Source organism: Nematolebias whitei, chromosome 13 (genome assembly GCF_014905685.2).
Source record: "Nematolebias whitei isolate Nwh7 chromosome 13, NemWhi1, whole genome shotgun sequence".
NCBI classification, from domain to species: Eukaryota; Metazoa; Chordata; class Actinopteri; order Cyprinodontiformes; family Rivulidae; genus Nematolebias; species Nematolebias whitei.
The window spans coordinates 22032321-22046362 of NC_056510.1; the positions used below are offsets into that span (position 1 = coordinate 22032321).

At 41.0% G+C, this 14042-nt stretch overlaps 1 protein-coding gene across 1 annotated transcript in view; it reads right to left on the reverse strand.

The window, feature by feature from the left end:
- Positions 1 to 14042, reverse strand: part of LOC119419633 (FERM, ARHGEF and pleckstrin domain-containing protein 1) — a 72281-nt gene that overhangs the window by 13919 nt on the left and 44320 nt on the right. The window contains exons 5-14 of the mRNA XM_037686988.1: positions 11763 to 11860; positions 11354 to 11468; positions 8028 to 8175; positions 7810 to 7905; positions 7568 to 7731; positions 7382 to 7450; positions 7200 to 7293; positions 6660 to 6918; positions 705 to 892; positions 490 to 579 (exon numbers count right to left, since the gene is read on the reverse strand). Of these exons, the coding sequence (XP_037542916.1) occupies positions 490 to 579; positions 705 to 892; positions 6660 to 6918; positions 7200 to 7293; positions 7382 to 7450; positions 7568 to 7731; positions 7810 to 7905; positions 8028 to 8175; positions 11354 to 11468; positions 11763 to 11860 (1321 nt within the window). The remainder of the gene's footprint in view (positions 1 to 489; positions 580 to 704; positions 893 to 6659; positions 6919 to 7199; positions 7294 to 7381; positions 7451 to 7567; positions 7732 to 7809; positions 7906 to 8027; positions 8176 to 11353; positions 11469 to 11762; positions 11861 to 14042) is intronic.

Below are 14042 nucleotides of genomic sequence, written 5' to 3' on the forward strand. Positions count from 1 at the left end.
ATATATATATATATATATATATATATATATATATATATATATATATATATATATATATATATATATTATTCAAAACATCCATATTTACACAGAGAAGCAACACTGCACGTTTACTATCCTGTTTTCTGCTGTGTTTACTTTCAGACATTATCACATAAAATGCCGCGCTCGTTCTCAGCCAATGAAATCTGAGCGACCAAAACAAACCAGCGCAGGGAGAACACGCGGCAGCTCTCTTTTTAAACACACAGTTTAGTATTCACAACCTTTGGCGAGGTGGATCTGTGCATTTCAGAGCGTGAGCGTGAGGAATGAATGAAAAATGAAATTGCTTCTGTCAAAGTATTTGTGTGTCACCGTGGCCCGGCTCTGTGATTAGGCGTGTGCTGTAATGGAGAAGCTAACCAGAATAAATAGCGCTTTGCTCCACTAAGGACTGATTCACAATGGGGTCAAAACAGCAGAGCAACCTTGTTTTCCTCATCTTACCACAGTCACCACCTCCAGGTCCTTCACATATGTCCTCTCTGTGGTCAGCAGCTCTTTGGCGATGAAGTAGGCTCGATCTGTGGGAAACCTCTGCAAAAGCATCAAAACAGCCAAGTGTTAAAAAAAGGCCTTATACCCTCCCTGACCCACCTGTTTGTTAAGTAAATGTACACGAAATGATGAAGCTATTTCCATTAAATCCAATATATCCAAACCTTCCTCCGGACCTCATCTTCATCGTCCGTGCGAACACTGCAGGCATCGTTGAGCAGCGGGCTGGTGAGCGGGGAAGGCTGTCGGCCATCGAAGCTGTGGCCGCACAGGTCCAGTGACTTCTGGCCGTTCACCATCCCGTGGGGGTGTCCAGAAGAGACAGACAGGTGAGGACTGTTGGACTCTCCACCTGCAGGAAGTCACATGGTCATGTCAGCGTGCGGTGAACTGATTTGATGTAATGGCACACATTGTAAGCATCTGCAAACATCTAGTCTGAGAGGAATTTCCATCACTGTGGGAAAACACACACAGATGATGGTTTAAATGCTTTAAATGGAAAAAATATTTAAATGGAAAAAATAAATAAGGTGCTCAGTTCTATAATACAAAAAAAACCCAAGATTAAACCAATTTATTTATAATAGGATAATGAATATAAATACTTGACAGAGACAGTGTTGACATTTTTGTGGTAATTAAACCTTCCAGAATTCAGATTATAATTAGAGATTGACTAACGGATTGGATGAGTCATTATGAACATCGATTTTTTACCTTTTTTTTATTATCTATATCAGATATGCCTGAGCATTGAGACACAGTTATAGTCAGGTGTAAGACGTGTGTGCTTACCATAATGGGGGTGCCTTTTAGGCTAGGGGAGTTTTTTTTTTAATTTTCCAACCACACCAGTTATCGTACTTTTTTTTTTTTTTTAACACACTGTATTTAATTGTTTACTTCTATTTTTGGCACTGCTTTTATAGTACGCCCTATGAACACTTTCTTAATCATTATAAAGCTGTTTTAGTTAAAAATCCAATAGATTCCAAAGTGTATAAATATTAAATATGATGTTTATGAGTCAAGAAAAACAAACAAAATAGGCAAAATAAATTGCAATAAGCTACCCTGATTTTTTAAAACTTGGCAATGGCCATAAAAAGCAAAAAAACAACTTAATCAACCTTTAGTCACGATCATATTTTGAGCATATTCAGGTCCATTTAGAGATCGTTTGACCCACAGTCCACTAAACTAAAATCATCGAGGTAAAACTGGGACATCTGGCAAAAATAAAAATCAGACGTGACTCACTCTGAAGTTGAGACAGCCCTGGCAGCCGTTGCACCGTATCAATCAGTGCACAAGCTGAGGCACATACTGCGGGATGATCGAGAGGAGCGGCTTACTCTGTGTCATTTCACTCAGCTTACTTACTATGTTGTAGCAGAAACACGGCCGCCTCTCTCTGCCGTCTTCTGGAGTGTCAGCACAAATAAAACCATGATTACATGACCACAAACCAGCACAACATTTAGTCTAAACGCTACTGAGCGAAGAAGTGACTCAATTACACAATGCTAACAATGAGTGGGATACAACCATACGCCAAGAAGCACAACAAAACTACGAGGGTTTTTAAAAAGGGGAAATCTATATAACGTCTACAACGAACACCCAGTTCCAAAAAACATACACAAGCTACTACAGTTTCAAAATGAAAAATCAATTTGTCTTAAAAATAGCATTATTTAGTTTGTGGGAAAAGAGATGTCAAAAGGAGACAACAATTTTCTTAGGCTTTATCTAAGAATGTTTAAAACTACCAAATGTACTACCAATGTAAGCTCACCAGTTTAACATCTAATTTCATTTGTCATACACAGAGCTGAAAAGATGTTACTTGAATATACTGTTTATTAGTTCGTTAGCCTACAGTTTGACATGAAACTCACCCGTCTGCTTACATGATAATGAAATTACAATGAAGTGAATGGAAGAGCCACATATGAAGTACTGTGCAAAAGTTTTTAAGATCTCGTCAATTTATTTCTTTGTTTCCAAGAAGGTGGACTTTCTTGTAATATTCTGAAGTGGTCTTAACCAGAATTTTTTCTTTGAATTTTAGCTGCTTGTTACTCTTTTTTTTTTTTTTTGGCCAGTCCTTTTTAGCTGATCATGACATGTCAGGTCTAAAATTAAAATATATGTAGCGGATGTATCTGAAAGTCTTGTTTTGGGGAAGCACAAGACCTAGTCTCTTTCACAAAACACTTCTTGCTTGGATGCAAAGGCCTTCAGGCCATCTTGGGGTGATACATGAAAGGTCCAATGGAGAATTGAAGTCAACTCGCTGCTGTTACACCACTGAGCTGAGAAGTGAGGGACTGACAGAGCCATAATGGTCAACACACGGGGTAAGCTGGCAGCTCAAGGGTGTGATGTAGTGATGACAGGAGGTCTGACCAGCCTGTCATGGGATAAAAATGGGAGAGGTCCAACACACATTTTATGTGCAATGTTCCACATCAGTGCTACTCCTCATCTTAAGTCCCATTGTCACGAGACATGAGTGGATCGTTGGCGATCTATGAAAGGCCAGAGGAAGTTTAGAGAAAGTTTTGTCTTTGGGAATCACTATGTTGTTTCTAAAATATAACTTGGTACATCCAACTGTGTTATCTTTGATACTTTTTTACTTTGACAACAAATACAGCAACAAAATGGGAACAAATTGGAACATAGGTTCTAGCTAGCTAGCGCTATAGCTACTTACTAAATGGACAGCACTTACATAGCGCTTGTCTATCTTATCAAGACACTCAAAGCTCTTAACACTACAATTTGTGTCCTCATTTACCCATTCATACAGCACTCTGCTAGATCTCTACAAAGCTAATTGAACAAATCATTCTAAAGAGGCTGATCAGTGCTTTATCGCATTTATACACCGATGGGACACACACTGGAGGCAATGAGGGGTTCAGTGTCTTGCCCAGTGACACTCCGGCATGTGAAGGCTGTTGGAGTCGAATCCCCAACTCTTGCATTGGAGGAAGACTGCTCTAACCACTCAGCCACCGCCGCCCCACTGGCTAGCTAAAGAACCAACTTAAAATGAGCTTTTTGCTGAGCTGTCTGCAACGTGTTGACAACACTGATTATTTTTTTAGAGTTACGGAGCATTTCTACACCTGAATGATTCAAAGGGACTTAAACAAAACAAAATCCTTTGAAAACGGCTAAAGTGACTGAAAGTGAAAGTTCAAAGACAAACATTGAAGGCTTCAGAAAGCCTGGAAAAAATACTCAATACCACTTTAAAGGATTACAAGAAAGACTAGCTGTTTAGAAGTAAAATATAAGCACAGAGGGATGACTCAAGACTTTTGCAGAGTACTGCAAATTACAGAACATACAGCAGAGAGCAGCCAGGACAGATAGCTCGACACGTACTTCATCATTGTCTTGATTTAGTACAGCATGCACTGGAAACACCTCCTGAAGGACACCAGGGGTTGAGAACACTCACAAATCCTTCCTACAGAACTGAGATACTGAGCATGCAAAGTTTCATCAAATCAAAATTCCCTGTAAGCGTCACTTGAGATGTGTAGATTTATGTGCACCATGAGGGGTCCCTGATGCAGCAATGATCCAGTACTTCATCTGTTATACTTTATAAATAAATTGTTGATCAATTCATATAGCTTTGTTCTTTTACCAGTTACAAGAATCTATATTTAGGTACGTATGTGAATGTAAAAAAAAAAAAATAGAGAAAGCAGTCAAACAGCTTCTTAAATATTAAAAAAACAAACTTCCACCTCTCTGGACGTTCATCTTTAAGTCCGTGCTAAAAATGTCCAGGAGGACAAAAGCAGTTGATTATGAAGGATGAGCCAGGAGACTCCCTACTTTTAAACTGCCTTTCACAAGCGCATTACACACAGTTACTAAAACTTGCTTCTATTTTCCTTTGAATTCCCAAACGTCCCAACTATGATCTCTCTGCTTTGGAAAAATCAACAGTAACGCAAATCACCACAAGAATAAAGGATCCACAGTCTGATTATCTTGTTTCCTCCCCACCCACCACCCACACACCGAGTGACAGAACAGGTTTACATGCAGCAGAGAGAAAACAGACAAGATGAGACTGATTCATGCTCGTGGTGAACATTAAACAGAGGAAAAACGTAACAGAAAGATGCATGCTGTCAAACAGATTAAACACAAACATGAAGAGAAGTGCAAAAGAAATGGGACATAAAAAAGTGCAGTGGCATTTTATTGAGAGGACTGGAGATTGTATGAACCTCCAGTAGATTACAAAGCTATCACTGTAACACACTTTTCCTTTTACACCAGTCTGATACTGCCCCACCTTCTAATGCAACAAGATAATACACAAAAAATATTGGAATGTTTTGTCTCGCCTTATGTGCTATTTCTCTCTTATATATATATATAAATAATTTGTGAAAGATAAATTATACTTGCTTTAAGTTAGTCCAAAAAAAGGCTGTTGTTAAAAAATAAAACTGCATCCAAAACACCATAAGTATCTGCACCTTGTTCAATCTAACAAGACAGAGACTGTTTTCAGTAAATGTTAAAAATTTCAAAATAAAACGTCCACAGTTTATTTGACGCCACAAAAAAATGAATTAAAAGCCCAGTGTGTTGTATGCAAAAACGCAAAGTTTAAGAACTTGGATTTTCTAACACAATGTTTCCCAATCCTGGTCCTTGAGGAACACCATACCTGACTGACACACCTGACTGAGTGGTTTAATGACTTCCTTAAGTTCTGTAGAAGCCTGTTTAATTGCCCTTTCATTCAAACCATGTGTGTTGGAGCAGAGGAACTAAAACATGCAGGGTGGTGTTCCTCAGGAGCCAGTGTTGGGAACCACTGCAGTTATGGAATAATGTTTCCCTGTTGGAGGTCTTAAGGCACTAAACTGAACCTTCAGCAACACAGCAGGTCAACCACACTTTAGTTAACCATAAGCTTTAAAACAGACAATCACTAAATTATTGCAGCTTCTAGAGTTTTGAAATAGTAACTATTCAGTAGAATCCCAAACAAGGCACGCGCATATGTCTGCTTGGACATAATTAAAAATAAAGGGAGACTAAACACGTAACGGCCAAGAAAAGTTCTTAAATAGTGCTTTAGTTAGAAGTGCTGTGCTTAAGAAGACTACTGCTGGTTTTATACAAATGGACTATCTGGTCCCAGAATAAATCTGTACAACTCCCTTTTGTTTGTGCACGTCAGCAGCTGAAAATCTGTCCACCATCCTCATCACTGAAGACATGGCATTCATCAACTTCTGCATCCTCATCCAGCTGGAGGCTGCCAAAGGAAAACTTATTCCTAGGTATTGAGGAAGTAGCCTCTACTGGACTACCAGTCACAGGGCTGCTGCAGTTGCCCTTGTTCTCCACCTCAGACTCGCTGGACTCAGAACCACTGGTGGTGCAGTCCTCACTCATTTGAACTGCACCTATATGTGTGACGGCAGCCTGCCCTAATCGTTTTTGACCAGCCCGGGATCTGCCCGGTGCAGAGAGGCCGTTGGCCATCATGCGGCGTTCGAGAGCAGCCATACGTTCAGCCCGAGACAAGACAGAACGAGATGCTTGCCCTGGTGGAGATGCACCATGACGTGGGTCTGCGTTAGACTGCTGATGCACTTTTTGGATTTTCTGTGAGCGAGATGATCGGCTCAGGAGTGGGGAGCATCTAGCATTGTTAAGGAGTGGGGGAATGTAGCCGTTCTGCTCGGTGCGAGTGAGGGACGATGCTTGATGGGGGTTGTTAAAGGCAGGACTGGTACCAGAACTCCTTGAACCCATCAAATGTGGACCTGGGAGGGGGCTGCCACACTGCCTCTCTCTGTTCTGACCACTGATAGTGCCCAGTGTGATACGGTCAGGGTTTGGGTCAACCATTCGATGGGACTGCTTAACAGCCTGATCTAGTTCACACTTCTTGTTCAGTGATGATCTAGAACAGGAAGGTGACTCCTGGTGCCGTACCACACCCAGAAAGTGCTCCTGCTGAGTGCCTGAGCCAGATCTTTTGTGAAACAGGGCCTGCTCCATAGAATTTGTTCTACTAGCCCGCTCCTTACACATGATAAATTCAATATTTGTACCACTGATGGCGGGGCGGCCGTCTGAAGCAGCACAAGATGCTGGACCTTGGCTTAGATGATCTTGGTGAGTTTGTCGCGTTGAGCCTCTCCTCTCCTCTGTATTGGACATGGATCCTTTTCTGTCCTCCTGACCATTTCTCTGGTGGGAAGGGCTCATCCTCGTCGTCCGCAAAGCTGATGGGTCTTCGGCACTCACCAGCACCGACTCCTTCCAGTGACGGCGAGGAGACGAGCTGAGTCTGTTCCCGGGAGCACCACTCTGAAAACAGTTAAAATTTCAAAAGAGTAATATTATTACCAACTAAAAGCTGTAGTTTTAAATGAACTCTGTCTGGTATAAGAATTCCCTGCGATGTCTTTTGTTCAGTTTTGAAGGGCTTCTATCTTTTCTACTATATAAAAAAAAACTGTCCACACTGGACCAATACATTTTTACCAGGATGTAATATAACAACTCAACCAAATAAATTTCCCTGAACAGAAAAAAACTAAGCCTGCACAATGAAGCACAAAAACACTGAGCAAAGAGGAAAGCCTCACTTCTGTTGGCACTTCATAATGGTGTGGAGAAGGCAATGGTGACAAGCGACTGTTGTGTTGAACCCGGGTGTTGTACTGGACCCGACTGTGTTTCCTGACAGATGGGACATTACAGGGCAGCGTTACACAATCTCAGCATTTGTTGTTGAACCAAATATGTCCAAAGTGTCTCTAGTCTTTACCTCTCAAATGGCATCTTCTTGAACTCGGACTTCCTCACGTAATCAATCACCTGCTTCTGAGTGCGACCGCTGCACAATTACAACAGAGATAATAGTGAGCTTCTCTGCAGGAGCTGTGACAGACTATTAACTAAGTGCGTACCTCCAGTCCTGCTGAAGAACACTTTTACAAGACAAAATCTCTACCTAAATCTGAAGGAGGAGCCTCGTGTGAACAGCATCGGCTTGGGTTTGGGTTTAGGTTCTTCAAAGAGGCGGAAGAAGGCGTGAAATTCAACACAGATCTTCCAGAAGACTTTACAGCAGTCCCTGCTGGACATCAGAAACTCTAAAGTGTCCTGATATGAGCTCTATAAAGAAACGTTGAAAACAAAACTTACAACAGTGAGGCGGTGTGTGTTCTTAACAACAGACCAAGCAACACTTACATTTACATCTGGCCTCAGCTTGATGAGGAAACGTTTTCGCTTAAAGCTCAGTTTGCGAATTTTAGACCAGTTGAAGGCGTTTATCCTTGTGTATCCCTGAAGTGACAAAAGGTTTTATAAGCCCCTGATCAAGAATGTATCATGAACAGCAGCAGAGCTGAGAAACAAATAACCAAAGTCCACATTATGTCCATTTGCCTGGTGTGTATTCTACAGACCTGCAGGACCAGGACACCTGTGTGAGCCACGGCCAGACTTAAACTCGTGCCTTCGCGATCCTTGGCAGGGTGGAGTCGAATCCCGTACATTTCCAGCTTGCGAGCCACTTCTAATAACTGAAAATCTGATTCTGCTGGTGAATGACCTCTACAACAGAAAAACCCCACAGACATACAGAATATTTAATGTCACATAAAGTGGCATCAAACACCAAGAAAAGACCAACGTAATAAAAAGGAATTTCTATTACACCAGGAGCCAGATGTCAAAGATAAATCTCCATTTCATGGAAGTTATGGACAGTAAAGTTATATTGAACTGAATTGAACAAGTCTTGTTATAAACCAATCAGTTTGTAAAAATACTACTGATGCCAAGTCACTGAGTTAAAGTGATAAAAATATAAAAATGTACAGAAATAGCTAATGAGAACTACTTGGTGAAACACACAAATGTAATCTACACATTATAACAATGAATATTATTTTAAGGAATGCATATTGCCCACCATCATATATGCAAAAGTTTCAAACAAATATCCCCTATGATGTGTTAGCACTCAGACGAAAAAATGGAGAGGACTCCCAGCTGCAAGCACATCAAATTTTAAATCAATATCTTTAAAACGGACCAACTTGTAGTCATTTTTGAGTTTGTTTAAATCACATAGACCAGGGCTATTCATGTAAATTGTTCAGGGGGCCACAGTCACTGAAAGCCAGAGGCTCAGGGGCCACACATCCAGCAGTTATTGTCAGTAAGTACCGTACTTTCCACCATATAAGTCGCATCAGTCCAATTATGTCTAATAAAGTAGAAAAAATATAAATGTTGCTTCGCCTTATGCATTTACATGTTTTAGTATTTCTTGTTTGTTTGTTCTTCAATTTTTTTAGCGAGTCCAATTGGTTCTTCTCATCCTAAGCATTCCATTGTACTGTTAACCTTGCATATGACAAATAAACAAAACTTGAACTTGAACTTGAACCTGGGCGGGGCAGCAAAATGAAGCTCCAGGAGTTCTGGAGTGAGACAAAGGTGGCTTTGCCATGCCAAGTGTCTCAGTAGCTACTTTTACGTATTAATGAGACGCTTGGTTTGCCATATTGGTTGAGGGCCCTCTAACGGCTGAAAATGGTAGTGTTCAATATTTTCCATGTTAGAATGAAAGAAATCATCAGCTCTCAGCCAAAAACTGGTTTATAAATATGGGGGGAAAATATATAAATTATTCGCTTCGGACTACAAGTCGCAGGACTTGCAAATTTACGCAAAAATATATGAATTATAGTCCGAAAAGTACGGTAAGTTTGTTTTATGGTTTAAAATCTAGTTTTATTTAAAAATGAACCCATTGGTGGGCTGAATTGAGTTCACCTGCAGGCCTGATTTGGCCCCTGGGCCACCAGTTGACTAGCCCTGACATAGACCCAAGCAATAAATATATGACTATGCAAACTGCAAAAAATAACATATGGTCAAAGACTCTGATTTGACAAATGTATCATTCCTAAGTTTTTCGGGCAATTTGCCTGATAAATATATGAACTCCTGCCTTATTATCCTGCTGCATGTCCCACTGTTTAAGGGTGAAAGAACAAGACAGAGTGGTGTCCAGGCTCCCAGCGTTAATCTGAGTTTTTGGAGCAGAAGTGGGAGGTTTGGGGAGGGGCTGCTAACTAACTTTCCTAATTCTTGTCAGTAGATAAGATTTCCTGCTTCCTGTGTGTGGTACTTGACAGGAGATTTAACTCAACGTGGCGCTCCAGTCAGAAGAGCTCTAGTTATCAGCAGACAAGTCAAAGAGAGGCAAATTTAATGGAGCTCCTCTGATGCTGCAGCAGTCGCCCTCTGTGTGTGTTCATAACTCAGTGTAACGGGGGGAGGGGGCAAGTGTTGGCAAAGCTGCTGCTCGAATAACGTATGCACTGAGGAGAGATGGTTGATGGCGTGAGGAGATCTGGAAGCTTTCCAGTAATTTATTCCCAAAAGCAAAAAACTAGATAGAAAGGAACCAACTTCACTTCTCACAAAGTTGTCCTTAGTTGTCCTTAAATAGACTATCGTATTTTCCGCCGTACACTTCGCAATGCTAATAAGTCGCATTAGTCCAAATATGTCTAATAAAGTGGAAAAATCCATAAATACGTTGCTTCGCTGTATATGTCGCATCTATTATGTATCACCACTGACGCGTCTCGTTTGTTACACGTCACCACTGACAACCCGGAAATGTAGGTCATGTTGGGCCGCAAATCGATTGGCTGCCAAATGGCGGCCATGGGAGCATGCACAGGAGGACTTTAACAAGCTTAACACTTAAAAACAATTATTTGTTTGCTCAAAATTATAATAAAGGTGTGTCTCGATCTAATTTTTGCTAAATGCACTTTTACGGTCAAATCAGCTGTATTCCAAAACCCGATTTGCGGAAGCGGGCGTGCGCAGTTGGACGAGTCGTAGTGAATTTCTTCAAAATTTAACAAGATAAGCACCTAAAAACAAAAATTTGTTTGCTCGACTTTATAATAAATGTGTGTCTCAGTTGAGCTTTTACTTAATAAATGCACTTCAATGGTCAAATTAGCTGCATTTCGCCAGGGCGGCGCAGTGAAATGAAGCTGATTTGATGGTTGCTCCAAGCGAGCTGGACGAAGTTGGCAGACTATGGCAAGCCGATTGTGTCATTAATAGCCACTTTTACATATTACATTACACAACGGCATGCCATGCTACTCAACAGCCATCTAGCGGCTGAAAATGGTAGTGTTCAATATTTTTAGTCTGAATGAATGAAAACGGTCATATCTCAGCCAAAAATTGGTTTATAAATATGGGGGGGTGGGGGGGTGGGATCCATAAATATGTCACTTCAACGTATAAGTCACAGGGCATGCAGATTATGAAAAAAAAAAAAATGCAACTTATAGAGCAAAAAATACTGTAAATCTGGGTTTTACTCCACAAACCTATATCTGCTGACCATTCTCATGCTCACTTTTCAAAATGTCACTTTTTTCAACAAAGAAACCTTTTTTTTTAAAGAATGGGGGAAAAAGCCAGAAGCTGTCAAATAAATTACAAAAATTGGCTAGCCTACAGTGATACGTCAAAGATAAATAAAGCATTTATTCAATGGCTGCTTTCCTGAATGTGTCACCTGTGTAATGAAACGTCCCAGTGGGACAATAACAAAGTCTGCAACAACATTTCCTGTTCACGGCTGAGGAGAATGTGTGCTCAGCTTATGACTTCACTGACCTCGTGAGCAGGGTTAAATCAGATTGGATTCTTGTGATGCCTCTTTAACGGTTCAGAAACTCACATATGCTTTGAGTGAAACTCCATGATCTTGTCGATAAGGGGCATCTGGTCTGGAATGTAGTTGTTGTTGAGGAGATGTGACCTGCAGTGGCTCTCCTCAAAGTCGCCGATCTCAGCTGAGAAGAAGACAGAAAGATTTTTTTTTTAAAAAACACTCCAAAGTTGGTGTTTTACGGTGAAAAAGTGCACACTTTGATCATGAATGGACAAAACAACTGCTTCAAAAATGTCTGGTTGTGAAAATTTGTGGCTGCTCTGAAGCAGTTTTGTCTAAAAGGTCTCCATAGCAACACAAAGATAATCAATTCGCACAGTCTGTGCTTTACATTTGATGATAAGCTCTTTGTGGAAAAAAGAACAGTGTGCTTTCTTTTTTTTTAAAGTTATCAGATCTGCCATGTGTGATTTACCTTGGATGATGTGGGAGACCATCAGGGCTGCGCTGGTGTCATTGCAGATCAGATGGCCACAGGAAAGATCCTGTCTGATTTGGAGAGCAAACAGGTATCTGGCAACAAACACAAACAATCCCCCCCATTAACAACCATATGACCAGATCAGCTCAACAACACCCTCTGCTTTCTTCCACTTGTGTGGTATCACTAAAATCAGAAACATCTTGTCTAAAATTATGCAGAATAACTGGTTCATGCGGTTATCACTTTTAGGCTGGAGTATTGTAATTCATTATTATCTGGGTGTTCATTAAAAAAAAAAGTCTTCAGCTGATCAAAAATGCTGCTGCTAGACTTGTGACGAGAGTTAGGAGAGGTCATATTTCTCCAGTTTTAGCTTCTCTCCATCGGCTCCCTCTCTCTACAACCAAGCTCCACCTTATAATATGATTGCATTGCTCCATGTTTTCCATAAGGCTCTGTCACACTTTAACATTTTAGAGAACTTGTGTATTTTTGTCCAACACACGGGCATACAATGAAGATGGAATTTAAAAAAATCAACTGGAAGCCTATTTTGAACGCATACATACCATATCACTAACAAGTTATAACCTATACAACCCAAATATACAGTATAACCTACTGTATGAGTAACATCCATTACTTGTCCCTCGTTTAACTTATACAAGAGTATGACATAATTTATTGACTTACGCAGATCTTATGCACACGGTTAGTGTAACTCATGCCCAACTTGTGCAAAGCACTTTGGAGCAGATTGTGACGAGGGCGACGATCACACAGTGACGCATAGCATCAGCGTATGGAAAACAAAAGGCAAACATGCTGGTGTAAGTAGCACAAGTTAGGTGAAAGTTTTTAATACGTTACCAGCGTGCTGATATGCAATGGCATATGTTTGTTGCTAGCCAGTAATGTTGTACATGCACAAAATGTTTAGTATTTAGAGTTTGTGAACATGTTGCTGACAAGTTAGGCATAGGTTACAGGCATGCGAGCCATGCACAAGTTCACACACATTACATGTAAGTTGCTCATAAGTTTACATACGTCGGAAACAAGCTGGGCACCCGGCTACACATACAGTATAAGCAACTTATGTCTAACCTATCTATTACTTATATCAGATGTGGTCACAACGAATAGTAATGTCTGTGCCTTACAGGGTTAATGTTCCGGGTTCAAAGTGTAGGGGGCACTAGGTATGCAAGAGGTGTGCGTGTTGGAGAAACAGAGGAGGAGTGTGGAGCTGTAGAGGACAGCGACTGAGCATGAAGGGGTTAAAATTGGGTCCAGCGTGAGCTGCGGCTGAGACGGCAGCTCGTGTTCTGTTTTTTGCACATTAAATATGGCTCTGAGAGCGCACAGTCCACTCTGGTTCACGTTCATTCCATGATGAGGGGCATTACAGTACATTGACATATTCAACGTATAGCGACAACCCTAGAACTTACTGAACATATTTATAACTTACAGCTACTGTATTTACCAGTGTTTTGGGGGTTCAGCTATATACAGCTGAAATGATGAGCAACCCATCACTCCTGCTGGATCCATGAGGTGCAGAGTCCACAACTATCACCACAGAGCTGGAGGAGCTGGCTGCAGCTTCCTTGATCACAGACTTGTTTGATTTCTTTTGAGACATGCTGATCAATGCAAAATTACTGACTGGAAATGCAGAGAGCTGCCCTTTCACATATGATGTCATGTCGTCGTTGTAGTATGCTCCAACATGCACAAGTTCAGCATAAGTTACACTAACGATGATCATAAGCTCTGCATAAATTAATGTACTCATATGTTTGAAATGAGTTGCATACGCTCCACAATTGCCCAGCTGGTTTCCAACGTATGTCAACTCATGAGTAACTTGCACATAATATATGTGTGAGCTTTGCAGGACTTATCTGTTGCATACCTGTAACATGCCTAACGTATCTGCAACTTGTCAGCATATGCTGAAAATGATGTGCATGTACAAAATTATTGGCTGTCCGTCGTATATCAGCATGCTGGTAACTTGTTCAAAACTTACACAAGCGTGTTCACCTGTTTTTTTTTTTTTTTTACAAACGTTGGCATGTGCTGGTTGGCTGAGATGGGGGAGAGGAAGGGCAGCCGACTTGGGACCAGAAAGTTTCGGTTCGACTCCCAGCCATTCACACATGTCGTGGTGTCTCTGAGCAAGACACCTAATCCCTAATTGCTCCCCGGGCGCTCAATAGCTGACCACTGCTCCACCTGGGTGTCTCCCAGGTGTGATGGGTT